Here is an 18,351-nt window from a genome sequence, read left to right on the forward strand (position 1 = left end):
TAGTACTAACAAATATCACACAAATGCAAAACCTTAGTAAGGGAAACGGCGGGGGGTGGGGGGTGGGGAGTAAATGGAAACTCGAGTATTGGCTCACTTTTTTTACAAACCTAGAACTTATAAAAATGTATTTGAAACTTTTTAAAAACAAAGTATTATGACATATGCCAGATTACTGTAAAGCAACAGCTCAAAGAAGGTGGCAGCTACTGCAAAAGTCTGAATTTGTTTCAAAATTCTATTCTCTTGCAGATCATCTGAATTGGCTGTACTACTTTAGTATAATAGATACAAAGATGGAGAAGATGCAACACACACAGGTTACTGCATACTAAACTGTGGTAAGTGTATGTATATATTTGTACTTTTTGTCAAATTTGTGTTTCTATGTATTCAGACATCCTCCTTCCCTCACCTTGACTCCACATAAGCACTATTCCCAGCTCAGCTCCTTCACCAGGGTCAGCACCAAAATCAGCATTTAATTCAATAAGCGAGACAAGGTACAGTCACGTTAGTTCTTACCCAACTAAATCCCAGTGCTGAGTGCCTTCTGTCTGGCTCACCACTGCATCCCATTTCCTAGAATGGCTTCTGCTACAGAAAGTACTCAGTAAATATCTGTGAATAAATGAAGAGCCTAGTAGCTTAAAAATTCTTTTAACAGTCAAAGATTTACTCAAATTTAAAATGGTAAGTAGTTAAAAATACTTTTAAAGAAGGCCAGACCAAACTAAGGTAAAACTCTAACAAATAACATTTATTTTTCTTTTACATATGTATTTCACAGCCCGAACATCACATCGCCTTCAGAGAAAGGTGCTTTTATGCCATTATATTTTACTATTTACCACACAGGCATTAAACATTCTCATTAACATGATGAGACAATTTGCTGGTAAACATTTAAACACACAGACATTGGTTTCAATATCTCAAGAACATTTTTTGGTCATAACCAAGGAGGTACATCAAAATATGACAACACTGGCTAATAATTTATAAGCAAATAATATTTTAACTCTGCATAGTTTATACAATAGGCTGTGGTAATAAATAATATCACCAATCTCATCAACTATTAACTGGCCACAAAAAGCCCAACATTCATTTAAATTATGATATGAAATGCTCTATTGGTGTAGTTTCAACATAGCCTTAAATGTGGCGGGTGTTTAACCCTGAAAGAAAAAGTACTAAACTGGTATGTTTGGTCAACTACAAATATGTCATGTTCACATATTACATTCCTAACATGAAGGCAGATATTTAAATAGAAAAACTAGCAGTCCAAAAAAAATGTGAGTGTGCAAATTGTAAGGAAAACGTTGCATTTAAATTTGCACTCATTTGCAAGTTACAGTACTAGCTCAGTAAAAACACTAACAGGAAAAATAATCAGCAGGGAAGAATGGAAATGACCTCTTCCAGCAGAGAACTAGTCACTGCTCCCTGTGCCACAGCAGAAAAGGTTCCTGGTGATCTAGAGCTGCTCACACCTTGTGACTCTCCTTCCCTGAACACAGGAGCCTGCGGGCATGCTTCCATCAGTGGTAAGACTAGGAAGAAAAACCTGAACCAGCAACATGTTCCTCCTTAATTTGGTATAAAGGTCCTTCCCATTATTATAACTTACTAACAGGCTAACTTTCTAACCTCAAATGTTTTCTGAATCAGGTTCGCTAAAGGCTGTAAAGAATAACTACCCTTCATACAACACTAGGGTTTTGTTTTGTTTTAAAGTATGTCAGCATGATAACAAGGTACATGCACAGTCATTCTACCAACCTGTATGGGCAACGCTCAGCTTGGGTCAGCCTCAGATTCTACACAGAGATTCTCTGCATTGTTTTCAGTGTGTGAACAGCTGCTTGGGAAGCAGAAATGCCTATTCGTTACTACAGTGTATTTTAATTGAAATGTTTATAAAAATAAAGCCCCGATCCTGAAGTCTAGAGAATGTCAAGAATTCTGTTGGGGATGTTAAAAGCACTGGGCAACACCCTGGTTTTTAGTGTGCCATCGGCCCCACAGGAAAAGATCCGGTTGCCCGGGATGATGTCGATCTGCATGACGCCAGCCCCAAGGTTTCTGAATATGGACTGCTTAGCGTGTTCGTTTTTGAACGAATGAATCAGGCCATGGCCCGTCAGCCTCCAAACCTGTTGGAAAAGAGTAAAAACACAAAGGGTAAGTTGTTAGAAAAGACAAAGAGACCAAAGAGTGCAGGGGAGTTTCTGTTCCCCAGTCTTGACAGCATCTACAGATAATATTCAGCACCTTCCAACTTCTTGCACCAACTCACCTTTATGTTACCTTCTGCTGAACCTGTAGTAAAATATTCCTCGCAAGGATCCAGAGCCAGAGCCTTAATAGCGGAGTCATGTGCCTGGAATGTGTGCATCAGCTGTCTCTGCCTGATGTCAAAAATGCAGACACAGCCTTTCCTACCTCCAGATATTAGGAGCTGCTGTTTGGGCGCATACTGAAGGACCGTGGCGCCATGATCGTGGCATGTGAAACCTGAAGAAGGAAAACACCAGACGTCTTTCCCAGAGAATTTCTATCCTGACAATTCTGGTAAGGTTTAAATGTACATTTAAATAACACAGAAACTACTGACAAATTTTTCATTTTAATTTCTGTAATCATGATCCAAGTATTAAAAAAAGATCCCAAGCAATGACAGAAAAAAGGTTCTTATCCATAATCTCAATATGAAAACACATGCAGGAAGTTTAAATGTTAAGCCCAAGCTCAGTTACGCTGCCTCTCGAGAAGTACAGAGGAGCCCAAGCTTCTCAATGATCCGTTCAGCCAGCACATTAATGCCCACCAGGACAAGTATCTACCCTTTCCTCATTCCCGCCCAGACAGCCTCGTCACAAGTTCGTGTCAGGTACACAAACTCAACTACAGTTGTGTGAAAATGACCCGTTACAAGGTGAGGAGTTAGCCGTCCCAAGATCCTCTGCATTTTAATACAATTAAAGCCTTAAACCAGTATGTGGTAAATCTTTAAGAGTTGTTAATTCTTCACAGAAAAACAATTTGCAATCAAATAAAATGGAGAAATAACTATACTTTCAAAACGTGTATCAGTACAAAAAAAGACTGAAAAATCTTTCTGTAAAAGAATCCACCTAGCTATGTTTAACCCAAATGTACTGGAGCATGGAGCCTTCTCTCAACAGCATCACAGGAAAAAGGGCTCTCTTGGACACCAATTGGAAAAACAGTCTTAAAAGGAATAATATTTAAGTGGCATTGTTCGTATTTCTTGTTCTTATAAGGTTAACTTTTATTTTATAGTTAGGTATAATTCTTTAAAATACCTCCTTTCTACTGAGCTCAAATACTTTGCAACTAATTCCTAAAAAGGAATCTCCATGTCATATTTTCCAAATAGAATACAAAATAAAGACTATTCTATGCTAGCTGGATAGCTACCCTCAGCAAGATAGCCAGATACTCATTTATAACCCATGAATAAACACTCACTGGTTAGAATAAAACCAGGAAAGCATTCCTTCATAGTGTACTAAAAATCACAGACCTTAACTCACCATGAATGAGGCTGTTTCCAGGTGATATCAGTGTGTCCCAGAGGCATACATTTCTTATAAAGAAAACACAACAATGGTTCATGATGTGTTTTTTGTTACTGACTTCAAGTCAAATATTTTTACTCATTGCATCTTACTATCTTTTTTGTTCACTCGTATTCATAAAGCAATGATTCTCAACTAGGATGAGGATAGAAGCTAAGAGTTTATCCTTTTCGAACCGCACAGTTCTATCTCACATGGTCCCATGTGTCTCTGCCATCTCATCCCCCAACCCCTCATTTTTCCATTACCACTCCAGGGAAACAAGCACAACTTCCTGGGGAGAAGGGATGCTTCTGACCCCCAGGGGTAACCACTGCCAGTAAATGAGAGGTTTTATTCATGGCATGTGTTGCCAATGAGAGCAGTGTCAGGTCAAAGAAAATATCCAGCATGGTGGCTACAGAGTCTCAAGACATTGTCAACAGCAAAAAAAAAAAAAAAAAAAAAAGGAAGCTTTAACATAATTACATATGCTTATTGAGAGTCTACATTAGGAGTACTTGTTTCTTCTTAGTAAGGAAAACTGAGATCATTATGTAACAAAGTTTTTGTATTCACGCAGTGGAAAAACTCTACTAAGTAAAAAAGTCCATACTTTGCAGCAGAATACCTTTCTGCTTATTTCTTATGATGCTTCTGGCAACCTACCTATTGTCATTGGACTGTCCAGACGTGGCAACCAGACTTGAAGAGGTGATAAATGCGAAGTCACTTGTGGCTTTACTGTGGCACTGCCAACTCTATGAGAAACAAAGTGCAAGTGATGTTACCTAGAAGCCCCAGACAATCTGCAATCACACACACACAGTTCTGCTAGCAGCATACGCGGGAACTAAGAACCATCGTTAAACATCTAGAATAGAGAATAAGTGAGAAGAGCATTAGCTATCATTTGCATATTATTTAGCTAATATCCAATGGTATTTTAAAACTGGAATAGTAAAAAATATGGAATTAAAGGGTTTTTTTTTTTTTAGATTATCTAACAAAGGAACAGGATGAACTTAACCTAGCCATTTAATTACATTAAGGGCCCAATCAAACTCACTGTTAATGATCTCAAATACATTTAATAAATCTTACATAATAATATAAATCATAATGAACAATAATGACCCAAGGAGGGAAACTCCTACATGCCCATCTCGTAGTCTTAGACTACAGTGTGAAGAGCTCAAGTCAAATTAACTTTGTAACCTAAATGCAAACATCCACCTTCCTTACCATCTCTTTCCTTCCACTTGAAGACCTTTAGCAATAATAAAAACAAGGTCAAAAGTGGTCCTGCCAATTATCTACGGGCTTACAGCTGCCCCCAACCACTCCTAAAGATGGTCCAGCACTGTGGGAAATGATTTACTGAGGCAGGCATGACTTTGCTTGTTGGATCAAGTGAATGAATAGAAATCTGGAGGCAAAGACCCAGGAGGGTGTCCAGGTATTTTAAAATAGACATTCTCCTGTTTGGAATTATCATGGTATTGATCTGAGCGAAGGCAAAAGGATAGATTCAAGATCACTTCCATTTCTGTAAAGACTTTATGATAGTCTACAGGGCACTAATTCAAGAGAAATAGCTTGTCTCATATACATAATTAAAACCATATATATAGTCTAGAAAAGAAAATTAAAATCAACATATATGAAGCCTGAAGTTCTGTACAAGACGGCACTACCTTCCAGCCCTCCTACCCTACCTGAGCCCCCACCAGGTAAAGATAGGTTTGTCTGCACCACCAAATGTTTTAATACGATTTGGATTAATGAATGAACATACTGGGATTTGTTAATTTAGTAAGAAAAATTCTGAAGCAAATTAGAATACACAAAACTTGTTAGAATTTTGTAGTGATTCATTTTAGGTACCATATTAAAAATCTATCAAGAAGTTAAGAGTTTTCAAAAAAGTAGGACCACTTACAGGGAAATCCCCTGAACATTTTCAAATATAAGAGTCATCCTTCAAGTTCTGAAAAGCAAAGTCATTTCGGTTTAAACTAGGGCAATAATGGGTGCTGTGCTGCTGGGCGGAGGTGTCTCCTCCTCAGCAGATCCAATGAGTGAATCGCCAACGAGATTCAGTGTCTGCAACAGACACTTCATAAACAAAGCAGCCTCTCTCTGTGCTCTGGGAATGCCGAATGATACCTACCATGTAAGGTTTAGGATTCGATGCCGTTTGGTTTACTTGCCAGATACTCAGAAAACCCTCTCCATCTGCAACACCACACTATAAGAATGGCATAAAAAAACACAGCTTCTTAGTAAGCATATCGAAGGCAAAATCACTGATGGAGAGTCACTCAAACCTCACTCAACATTCTGCCTACACCTATTTCTATTACCGTAGTTCCTACGAAAGTCAGGCACCATAAATATCCTGCAACCTTATTTAAGTGCTTTTCCACACCTATTTCATTTTCCTCCAAACGTCTCTAAGATAATTTAGTAAGAAACTGGAAGGTTTTTCTCAGGTGCTTGACTGAGCTTATAGGCACCACCAACACACTCAACAGAAAGAGTTCTTTACCTTCACAGTATTCAAGATCTTTAAATGGATGACTGATCCATACAAAATTTCGAAGACCTGCGCTTTGTTGGGAGCCAAGAGGAGTGTATAAGCAGAACCCAATAAACTGCCTGCCCAGCTTAAATCCAGGTCACTGAACTGGTTTTCAGATGTAGTTTTACTAACCATCTACTCATAAATATCTTTTTCAGATGAATTTAGCAGTAAGCCCCAAGAGCCAACCTTGTTGCCTTGTGAATTAAAATATAATCTGGTAACTCTTGCGTTGCCAGCTTGGCGGAAACAGACAAGTTGCTGAGGTCGTGTCCATTCAAACATTCGTACACTGCCATCCTGAGCACCTGTAAGATCTGAAACAAAAGGAAAAGCAGAAAATAAGAAATGAAAAAACTACAGAGTTCCAGTATTTCCCATTCTATAAATGAATTTCAGAATGACAGAGGCCAGGGCGCCTGGGTGGCTCAGTTGGTTAAGCGACTGCCTTTGGCTCAGGTCATGATCCTGGAGTCCCTGGATCGAGTCCCGCATTGGGCTCCCTGCTCGGCGGGGAGTCTGCTTCTCCCTCTGACCCTCCCCCCTCTCATGTGCTTGCTCTCTCTCATTCTCTCTCTCTCAAATAAATAAATAAAAAATCTTTAAAAAAAAAAAAAAAGAATGACAGAGGCCATTTACAATGCTCTGGGTCACAAAACACTTACAATACTGATGGACTGGGTGGGAGGTCATTCTCTTAACATTATGTAGATTCCTTTTCATAAGCTTTAAAAGAAGATAAAAGACAAATTCATTTTGTGCATCACAGAAGAGACAAGGAAGAATACGGGCTTCAGGCCAACTCTAATTCTCATAACCTTTATTCTCTCACAACTGGATTATTACTAACATATGGCCTGTTGTGGGTTTTCTGAACCACTTCACATATGACACTCGTCCGAACAGGCTGCGGAAGCAGTCACTCACGAGCGTAGCCCTGGCCCATATGGACCAGGCAGATACCAAGCGGCTTCATCGAGTGATTAAGAGAACTCTCCTCCAAGTGCCCTCCCTGAGGACACTGAGGAGTATCTGCAGATTCTTCAGAGCAGAACATGAGAACAGGACCCCTTCAACTACAGTGACTAACAACAACGTTATAGACACATTTTTCAAACACCTGCAGTAGACACAACTCCTCTTTGTCTCTGCTTTACCACTTGGTGCTTCTCAGTTTGCTCATCTATAAAATGATAATGGGAGATAATAAAAGCACCTACTACCTAGGGTTGTTGTGAAGGAAAGCGTGTACCTGACACAAAGAAAGTCACAACATCTTAGCTATTATTATTACAGAGTACTAACTAGTCACTGCCCCTGATCTTTAGGATCATTCCCAAGTCAAAGTGATTTCAACTTATTTTTGGGTGAGTCCATACCCAGAAACCACACTTAATAGTAAGTAACATACCACACCGGCTCCAGTGCTGGTCTGCCCACTGCCCAGCCACGGCAGAGGTGAAGGTGGACGCACCTGACCTGCTGAATAGCCTGTTGTACTGGCTTGATAAAGAGTTGTAGTGGAACCACGATAATCAATATCATCTGAACTGTGAAAAACATTTATGTGTTACGGTGAAAGTTCCATTTTCTCGTAATACAAATTCCAATTACAGAGCTTTTTATGTACCCACAGGTCTTTACTTATAAATAATGAATACCCTTAAGAAAAACTTAGGTGTAATTCCTAACCATAGGCAATTTTAGTACTGGTTAACTTTTTCCTTTTAGACAAAACTTATAAATTTAATGTTGTCCGGGGGCAATTTTACTGCTGCACAAGTTGGAACAAATGTTTTGAAGGATTTAACACAAATACTCTTTTTATCATGTCTAGAAAAAGATTATATAAGGTCTCTTCAAATACAGATATCCCATGTATCAGATTCACGTGTTCAGGGTGGTTAGTACTTGGATGGGAGATTCATACATTTTAAAGAAATCTGAGTTTAAAAATTTCTTCAAGTATTAGTAATCATCACATAAAAAGGTTAAATTTTTATGATGGACTGTATCATATTACATGGTTACATCAACTCTGAAGTAATATTATATGCTGACATCAACTCTGTAGTAATATTTATGCTAACAAAACAGAAAACCCAACAGACCAAGGAAAGAAGCTATGATGCACCATTTCCCAAGCACATAAAATGTCCAAGAGTCTGTAGAAAAGCAAGAGGGAAGGCAAACATGGAGGAGGAACCCCCAAATAGGAAAGTGTTGCAAAATACTGTTGGTGCAGTATCCATAGCATTACTGAAAAGTAAAGTTCGCTACATTTTTATCTGTAAAAAGGGTATGCTTGTCAGGTGGTAATCAAGAAGAAACACTGAAAATTACTCAGTAAATGTGACTTATCAGTCTAATTAATATATTGGTGTATTCTACTTTTTGCTTTAATTATCCAAATCAGCCGAATTTACTGAATACTATGTAATTCCTGACATTTCTTTGGGGTTAAATGTCAATGCTGTATTTACGGCATTAGGCTTTGGTATTGGGGATTATTCTGACTCCAACACTATGAATAGTTCCATGTCTAATGGAAGAAGTATGGGTCATTTGTTCATTGATGTAAGAAGAACCTTTTTTTGGGGCGCCTGGGTGGCTCAGTCGGTTAAGCGGCTGCCTTCGGCTCAGGTCATGATCCCAGGGTCCTGAGATCGAGCCCCGCATCGGGCTCCCTGCTCAGCGGGGAGCCTGCTTCTCCCTCTCCCACTCCCCCTGCTTGTGTTCCCTCTCTCGCTGTCTCTCTCTCTCTGTCAAATAAATAAATAAAAATCTTTAAAAAAAAAAAAAAAAAAAAGAAGAACCTCTTTTTGGCAGCTAAACCAATTATGTTTGTTTCCTATCCAAATAAAGGGAAAGACATACATGCTTTTCAAGATAATTCAAGTCATGGGCATAACCATTTAATGGGTTCTTTAAGAAAACCTCATTTTTAGATGGACTACACAAGACAGACTAACCTTTTGGATTCTCGGTCATATTCTTCTCCAATCCATATATATGATTGACAGGCCAACAGAGAAGTAACATCGAGTTCTTGTACATCGTGTGTTGAAGCCAAGACAATTTCATTACAGTTCGCCTACAAAGCAGAGTCAGTAATTTGAGCAATTTCACTAACAAAAAAAAGTACAATCTTTATAATGACTAAAGCTTTTACCTTATTAATGGAAAATGCCATGATCATATCCGATTCCTTATGAATGATTTTTGCCTTTCCACCTGGATAGCCCAGGTCAGCTTCAACCTACAAAACGTTTATTGACAGTTTCAGTTGTCGTGCAGCAATGCGTGAGACACACACATATTCCACAAAATTTAAAAGAAGGGTAAGAAGAAAATGTAACAGCAACAGCAAGAAAAAAGGTACCAGTAATTTTAGTATGTTGAAATTTAGCTTTGGAGTTAGCTTAAATTCTCTGATGTCCTGTAATCACCCCGATTATAAAGATTTCCATTGGGATACTGATTAACTGTCATGAAAGATGGCTAGCATAGTTTTCATTAGTATTTGTAACAGCAATATGCCACTTGCATCTCTTCCAAAAGCGTGCAGACACTGTGGTAAGAATGTGTATGCATCAAGAGGCACAGAGTGGAGGAAAAAGACAGTAAGACAAAGGAGTCATATAAGAAATTAAACATTTTAAGATAGGGTGCTGAGACAGGAATAAGGAAAAGTTGGAAAGAACAGTTAGAAAGGGACAAAGGAGATGGATGAGAAAAAGGTACACTGGCTTAGGGTCAAAGATGATGGGAAGGAAAGAAGATGCAGAATCGAGGAAAGACAAAACCACCATGTTTAAGGAGAGACTGGAAAGGGGGAGACATGAAGATGTCACAGGAAGAAGGAAAGAAAAGCATCGATGCTTAGGAAGAGCAAGTCGGAAACAGTGGAGAATTTCCTACCCCAGGCCACTGAGGTGTATGGGAGCAATGAGTATTCTGATTAGCCAACATGGTTAGTACTAGAGATGAAGGTTAGCTCCTTGAATTCTGAGAATGAGCAAAGTACAAGAGCATGGACTACTACCTTGCTGCGGGAATCTTCCGCTACGCAGTTTTGTTTGACCTGTTCCACATGTTCTTCTACAGACTAAATGACACCACACGTCACAAACACAAAACACATGCATGAAACGAAATTATAAAAAGAATGAAAAATTTCAAAGTGAAATGGTCAATCCATAACTTAAAGATGGTAAAAATGAATGTGTAAACTTTCCTTTTAAAAGCACAAAATCAAGAAAGAAAAACTGAGTAAATATGATGTCTTCAGATGAACACAAAGCAAAGCAAGCAAAATTCAAGTTAAAGGGACTATTACATACATAAAGATTGTTTCAAAATAAGATGGCTAGCATAGTTAAAAATTAGTTATCGGCATACCAGTTATGTAACTTAAAATCCAACTTACACTGCAATCTCTAAAAATAAAACCTACCTGAACAAAAAGATGCATTCTCTACTACATAGATTCCTATCTTACAGGGGGTTATTCCAAATACAAATTAAAACTATTTCTGAACGCAGATTCAAAGTACTGATAATTATTTCACTCTTACTCCTAAGAAATATATCCATGAAGGAGGAGTCAGGGATTAGAATTCCCATCAACTGTTTACTATAATCAAATTTTTCTCCTTATACGTAAAGAAATATTTGATAAAATGGGGCACAGGAAAGAAATCACATAAACAGCTTGCTCCTGGTTGATGACAGGGTCATTAGGGACAGCTACGATCAGAAATAATAGTTGGAAACCTGTGAAGGTTTGGTCAGAGCAACACACTCCTCCTAATACCTCTTGAAGTGACTGCTTCACTTTTAGCCAAAAAGGCCAAACAAATTCTCTGTGCATGCCTTCAGCGACTGCCTAGGGCTGCTGCGGTGGACAACGACAGAAAGGCAAATGTGTGCAAGGCCCACTCAGCAAAAGCCAAACTGCTGAATGACCTGTTTGCCTTTAATCAAGTAGCTGAGTTTGCAACATTTATTGATTTCGCAAAAAACTGTCTTATAGAATATTCTTCTTTAATATATTCAAGGAGTAAAAATATCTTCTTATGAATATATCTAAAATTTCAGCATTTCTCAGGAGAATTTTCTAAGTAATTTTTAAAAATGAGGCAACATTTTAGAATTTTTAGGATTAGTTTGTCAATCAATTTACTGAATTTATCAAATTTTCGAGTACCAAAATCCTATTTAATGATTTAAAGAGATAAACCACTCTGAGTGGGTAGTTTTGATAAATGTTCCATATTTCTGAGCTTAATGACCAGTTTTTATTTTGTCTTAACAGCTTTAACATTTTTTTCAATTTTTTCCTTAATGAAAACAAATTTTCAGCAGATCTGTGCTATTCAGTACAATAGCCATTAATCATATATGACCATTTAAATTAAATAAAATTAAGTCACACTAGCCACATTTCAAGTGCCCAGTAACCATATGTGGCTGCTAACTATTATATAGAACAGATAAAAATTTCCATTATCACAGAAAGTTCTATTGGATAGCACTGGACAAGATAGTAATTCTATTCAATAATTTGAAATTCAAAAGGTACAAAAGGGGTACATGATAAAAATTCTTCCTCCCATCCAAAGTCCCACCACATACTTCCCATCTGTGGAGCCAACCAATGCTTACAGAGCATTTTAAGAAATGTTCAATTTATCTGTATCCCACCTCCCTCTTCATGGAGACCCTCTGCTGTTAGAAAATTTGAAGAGAGAACACACAGCATGGGCTGCTGATCCCAAGAACACAGAGACTAAGGGGCAGGAAAGGGAGAGACTTAGTTAAAGAAGAAAGAAACCTGAGGGAACAGATCCTGAAGGACAAATCTGAGGGTCCCAGCAGCCCAGAACCCTGGCTTCCCACAGCACTCCGAGGCTCTGACAATCCAACCAAACCACCACTACAAACCGCATGAATAATTAAAGTATGTTTTCAATGAATCATTACATTTAATAATCTGAAGAACTGAACACTCAAAAAAATTGATCCTTCAGTGAACTGGCTTTCTGGGAATAACAGAGTCCTAACTGAGCAAGTATCTTTTATGTTAAACCTATTTCTTAGATTTCTAGATCTTATTCTACGGAATTTGGACTCAGCATCACTACAGGAAATAGTGTAAACAGTGGACTGAACGAAAGAGTATTTGACTCTATGATTTCCCTAACAAAACCCAACACACCGATGATTTCAATACCATCTGGATCTTTTGTTATTGAAAAAAGCTTCTAAGACTCCAAAGAAGCCCCACAGCTCATTTCACCTACTTCTTCATTTAGATACATAATATTAAATCCATACAGAAAATAAATAACCATTCACAAGGGCTGACCACAATTACCATCTAGATATGGGTGACTAACGAAAAGAATGAGTCGGGTAGGTTCTGCCACTCCAGGTATGGGGGGAAACGGAGATGCAGTTCTGTATTTTACCTTGGGAAACTGAGCCATGTAAGCTGTCCCTCTCAGCTTTCACTTTCCTAAGTGAAATATAATTCGTTACTCTTTTCTCGTAGATTTTGTTTACCAAATCTTTAATCTCATCTGATACTCTACTCTGAACACTGCCCATTACCTCATTAAGTAGCCTGATATGTAGGACTGATATGCTCATAGAACAGATCTGTGCACCCCTCATTTAAGAAGGAAGAGGCAACTTTTAAGTTCTAAAGTCCCAGTCTCCCAAGTTCCTGATTCTTCTTGAACCCTGTATGGCATTACATTATTAATTTATATTCAGCTTAAAAATCACTGTGCAAAGCAGAACCTCTGCCTCACTTCGTAAAAGCAAATTTCCTTCATCTCGTATTGGTATTTCTGTAGTTTATTCTCCTTCACAAATTATCCTGAATTTCTTGCTTCTAAAGTTTATCCTGTTCATTTCTAAGTGCTAAATAAATAAGATGCTTTTAAAGGGCTATGTTAGATTTCCAATTAAATGATTTTCAAAGAATCATCATATAGAGTACACTCATTTATATATTAAATTACCCAAATCATCCATCACAGTATTTAGTATTTGTAAAAGCCCAATGGCAAGTATTGCACAAGAAGGACCAACTTTCACTTAGTTATATATGATTTACCAAGGGGTCTATGTTGGCTTCATTGTTCTAAAATGAAAATTATAAGATTTTATCTTATAAAAGAGATTCACTGTAGTCTGGTAAATAAACTATTATGCATAAGGTATGAAAGATAGTAAGTTCCAACCAAAAAATAAATCAAGCACTGACTTCATTAGAAATGTTAAAACAAAAACTACGCAGAAAAATTTTTTTCAAAATACCTCACTCTGTTTTCTTTTCTTCGTGAAAATATATCTAATAAATGTCTCTTGAAGGACTTCTTGTTTAACGAGGAAATGCCAGAGTCGTTTAACTGGAAGTGCAGAAGAATCCCGGGATCTATTAGAAAAAAATTAACGTATCTTCTTTTACTCTGTAGAAAATATGCTTCATATCTGCAGAAACTTAAAAAAAAATCCTCCACTATCTATTGCAAATAAGTTACATTATTAAGCTCAATAAAATTTTATAATTTATTTCTCTTTTAATTTTTAGTTCTTTTAAAAATCATTCCTTCATCCAGCAAGTAATTCTCTAATTACAGGTTCTCTGAATGAACAGGTTGAGCTGAGAGTCAAAAGAAGTTCTTATTATTCTCTTTTTAAATTATATTGTAGGGTTGGTTCTGTTGGTTACATAACATCACCAATGACTATAAAGTCACAGATTTCATTTTCAATAGCCCAACTAAAAAGCCTTGCTCTTTCAAGCTTATCAGCAATACTCTTAATTATGGGACAGGTGCCTCACAAAGGCATGTTGCTTATCCAAAGGACAAGCAGGAGGGCAGGTAGAAGTTCAAAACATCAGTAAAAAACCTTAATATGTTTATTGTTAAATTACTGCCAAAATGTCAGTAGCACCTTGTTTGCACATGTAGATTATTCCAAAATATTTCTGTATAAGTTCTTAAAATAATAGCAAAAATATAATAAATTTTTTCTGATTATAAAAGCAATAAGTCTATTGAATTATAGGTAATACTGGGAAAAATGTTTTCTATGCAGATTGCTAATGTTTTCCTTAACATATAACTACTAGAAATAGAACCACAGGTTCAAAGTTATGAACGTTTTTATATAAACATAATATGGGCACATTTTGCCAAACTATCTTCCAAGGAAAGTTAAACCAGGTTACACTCTCATGAGCATTATGAGAGCATCCTTACTTGAATGGAGTATTTTCTGGTTCTAGCATTGCTTTATTTCGAAGAATAGCTGGTCCGGCTCCTACTGAAAGGTCAGTTGGGTATGTGTTGATATAGTTAGGGGGTGGACCTTCAAACTGATCCATTTTCTCTTGCAAGATCTGTTCCCAGTTCTCCAAGTTTTTAATCACAGCAATGCCTAATGGTGATGTCACAGGCAACTCTAAAAGGCGATAGAAAATATCTTGTTTTGATAAAAAAACATGGTGATCATTCACATATTTTAAAAATCTGAATTTTTAGAGCCAAAACCTCTGAAAACACAAATAAATCTGAAAATGTTAATCTTACACCATTTGGATTCTTAGTGCTTTTAACAAAATGGAAGGCCAGCTCTCTAAAATGAGCTGAGAAAATATATAGCTTCTCTAGTCTAATTTCTTGCTTTTTCTTTCAACCCTCTGGGTAAACAGTGGTTCTTGCTATGAATTAAAATCATGGACTGGGACCTAAAAAACACAAGACCTCATAAAATCTCTAATTTTTAGTACCAAATGCTCTTTTACATAGATTTTCGTGAAGAGAAACTTGATGCTAATTTATTATATTTAAGAACATTACTTACTTACCAGAGAATTCCAACCCAGCAATGGGAAAGAAATTCTTGACATTGTGAAGTACTAGCTTAACCATTGTCAAATGCAGAAGAGCCCAGCTGTTCAAGGAAAACAAACAAACAGATTCTCCTTCACTGAAAATAACATCAGGAGAGAAGCATAGTAATGATTCCTGTCAATTGCTTAACCCAATCTCCAACCCAGAAAAAAAGCTGTTTTTTTCCTAACAACCTGAACCTTTGGATACACTCAAAAAATAGAAAATATGTAACAATATGTCACACTTACAATATCTGAAAATTAACTAATGGAAAAAATTTACCACATAGTCACATGGAATCTAATAGCATATCAATGAATATATGTTAAAGTTCTAATAGCACATCAATAAATTATGTATTTTTTCTCACTAAAATGTTTGTTTCCCCTCTACATGTAAGCTATTCTTTGAAACTAGATGTGAAAGAAATACGCTGTCTAGAAATTTACCTCAAAGGTACAGAATTACTAACCTGAAAATGGAAGTCAACTCTTGTATAAATTCATGATAATATTACTTAAAATTACTAACATCAGGATTTTTTTTTTTACAAAAAAAAAAAAGAGAAAATCCTTACTTACCTATAAGAATTTGGATCTTGGTGCTCTTGTATTTGTGTATCTGAAAAAAAAGCATCATCTTCTTCTTCATCACTATGAATGCTTTCATCAGAATCATATATAACACCACTATCAGACAAAGGGAGAAATGGCTGCAATAAAAGATAAAGTTATTTTTTAAATATATAATTGGGTTGTTTTTGTCCTAACTTAATACTGAATATTTTAAGTGGTGTCTAAGTAAAAATTTCCTTTCGCAAGTGATACTAGACCTAGAAAAGTCAAGAAAACTAGGCAAATTCCATAAAATACCTGAATAGCTAGATACAACAGAAATATTTCTGCAGCATTAATTACAATAGCCAACTTATGGAAGCAACCCAAGTATCCACAGATAGATGAATGGATAAAGAAGATGTGATAATACACAATGGAGTATTACTCAGCCATAAAGAAGAATGCGATCTTGCCGTCTGTGACAACATGGATGACCTGTAGGACATTACGCTAAGTGAAATAAATCAGACAGAGAAAACAAATACCGTATGATTCAATTATATGTAGAATCTAAAAAACAAACAAACTGGGGCGCCTGGGTGGCTCAGTCGGTTGAGCCGCCAACTTCGGCTCAGGTCATGATCCCAGGGTCCTTCTCCCTCTGCCCCTCCCTCTGCTCATGTGCTCTCTCTCTTTCTCTCAAATACATAAAAATCTTTAAAAAAGTAAATAAAAGTAAAAAACAAACAAAAAAACAGAAACAGAATCATGCAGAGAACAAACTGGTGGTAGCCAGAGGAGTGGGAGATGGGCAAAATAGGTGAAGGGGATAAAGAGGTACAAACTTCCAGTTATAAAATAAATAATTCACGGGGATGAAAAGTATAGCATAAGGGAATATAGTCAATAATACTGTAATAATGTTGTATGGTGACAACTGATAACTACACTTATTGTGGTGAGCACAACATAATGTATACGATTTCTGAATCCTTGTGTTGCACACCTGAAACTAATAGATCATCCTATGTCAATTATACTTCAATAAAAAATAAAATAAAATGTATATGACAGAAATATTAAAAATCAAGCCTTTTTCTTATGTATCAACATAACTAGTGAGAAAATCTAAAGAAAAAGGACACACTAAAAAACATAAATACCAAAGGAAAAAGTTTATGAAAACGTTTTTGTCAAAGAGCTATAGTGAAGGAAATCACAAATCCTTCTAAAAGCTATATAAGGAGACCGAAACATGTAAAACTGTAATTCTTTACAAATTAATTTACAGGTTTTAAGTTAATTGCAATAAAAATCTCCCTGGGGGGGGCACCTGGGTGGCTCAGTCGTTAAGCGTCTGCCTTCGGCTTGGGTCATGATCTCAGGGTCCCGGGATCGAGCCCCACATCGGGCTCCCTGTTCGGCGGGAAGCCTGCTTCTCCCTCTGCCCCTCCCCCCGCTCATGCTCTCTCGCTCACTCTGCTCTGTCTCAAATAAATAAAATCTTTAAAAAAAATAAAAATAAAAATAAACTGTAGTTATTCAACCCAGAAGCTGCCTCATCATTCCTATGTGATGCATACATAAGAATTAATAAAATAAACACATACAAAGCTTGTGCTCCTCACACCCCTTACCTTTGCAACAAAATAATCCCACATACTAAGTTCAGGAGGAATAAATTTTTCTTTGTAAGATGGTCTCTCTGCAGGCACCGGTGGTGGGGTAGCATCTTTTACAGGTCTTCCGGGGACTAGCATTCGCATGTTAAATCTCCTACGGTGTTTATCTATGTCTTCAGAAGGAACAGGAGGTGCTGAATAAAGACAGAAGGGGAAAAATAAAAAACAGCATTTATTTTCCATTATTAATTCAAAGAGTTCAAGTTAACTTTTCTTTTCAACCTACTCTTGCCATGTTTTAGTTTAGCCTGAATTACTTCTATCTGTGCTTCTAAACTTTCTTAGTTACTGCATCCATTTTCCAGCAATCATGGCAGAGATGCAGATGAGGATAGAGCATCAAAGAATACCTTGCCATGAAGCAGCCTGTGTGCTACACAGAATATGGATTAAAGTAATTCTATGTATAATGCATCAAATAAATGGCATATTCATTAATGCTTAAGTCATTATTTCTGGCTAAGCAGTTCAAGAAAGATTCATGGAAGATGTAGCATGTAAAGCACGCCTTTAAAAAAGAAGGCAGAAGCTCAATGTGCAAAGAAGAAGGGGCAACACAAACCAGTGACTAAAGGTTTGGATGAATGAGGATGATAACAGAGAGAATAAAATGGAGTAAGCATCGCTAAGAGAGTTATTTAAAATGGAGCCAGGAGGACACTGAGGAAGTGGGGTTTATGCGTCTCCTGTCTCCAATTCTCGTAACTGCTGTTGAACTCCACTAAAAGCCAAGGCATCCGCTGCATTTAGAATGGACATAAATGGACTTTTCACCTAGCACTAGTCATAGCAACCAATCACATACAGATTAGGGTAACTATAAATATTACAGTACCAATCACATCTCCTTCAAAACATTGTATGTAAATTTCCTGTTTTCTCCTTAAAAACTGTAGCCTCCTTTGTCTCTCCAGAGCATGCTTTCAATTTCGGTCAACTCTGTGTCTCCCAGACGGCAATCCCAAAGACCCCAAATAAATGCACACATTTTATTTTGCAGCTTGCGATTCTGTCTTTCTTTTT

At 37.1% G+C, this 18,351-nt stretch overlaps 1 protein-coding gene across 5 annotated transcripts in view; it reads right to left on the bottom strand.

Moving 5' to 3' along the window:
• Positions 1 to 739: 739 nt before the first annotated feature.
• Positions 740 to 18,351, bottom strand: part of DMXL2 (Dmx like 2) — a 147,855-nt gene continuing 130,243 nt past the window's right edge. For 3 of the 5 annotated variants that reach the window (XM_032417893.1, XM_032417892.1, XM_032417896.1), the window contains exons 29-44: positions 17,284 to 17,462; positions 15,671 to 15,801; positions 15,062 to 15,147; positions 14,454 to 14,655; positions 13,504 to 13,621; positions 10,220 to 10,282; positions 9,347 to 9,433; positions 9,147 to 9,268; positions 7,586 to 7,724; positions 6,840 to 6,900; positions 6,364 to 6,491; positions 5,764 to 5,841; positions 4,260 to 4,351; positions 3,567 to 3,619; positions 2,306 to 2,523; positions 740 to 2,162 (exon numbers count right to left, since the gene is read on the bottom strand). In XM_032417893.1, coding sequence (XP_032273784.1) covers positions 1,953 to 2,162; positions 2,306 to 2,523; positions 3,567 to 3,619; positions 4,260 to 4,351; positions 5,764 to 5,841; positions 6,364 to 6,491; positions 6,840 to 6,900; positions 7,586 to 7,724; positions 9,147 to 9,268; positions 9,347 to 9,433; positions 10,220 to 10,282; positions 13,504 to 13,621; positions 14,454 to 14,655; positions 15,062 to 15,147; positions 15,671 to 15,801; positions 17,284 to 17,462 — 1,967 coding nt within the window. In that variant the 3' untranslated portion in view covers positions 740 to 1,952. The remainder of the gene's footprint in view (positions 2,163 to 2,305; positions 2,524 to 3,566; positions 3,620 to 4,259; positions 4,352 to 5,763; positions 5,842 to 6,363; positions 6,492 to 6,839; positions 6,901 to 7,585; positions 7,725 to 9,146; positions 9,269 to 9,346; positions 9,434 to 10,219; positions 10,283 to 13,503; positions 13,622 to 14,453; positions 14,656 to 15,061; positions 15,148 to 15,670; positions 15,802 to 17,283; positions 17,463 to 18,351) is intronic. The other 2 variants (XM_032417895.1, XM_032417894.1) reach the window with 1 other exon arrangement.

This window comes from Phoca vitulina, unplaced genomic scaffold (genome assembly GCF_004348235.1).
Source record: "Phoca vitulina isolate PV1807 unplaced genomic scaffold, GSC_HSeal_1.0 scaffold20, whole genome shotgun sequence".
Taxonomy (NCBI): Eukaryota; Metazoa; Chordata; class Mammalia; order Carnivora; family Phocidae; genus Phoca; species Phoca vitulina.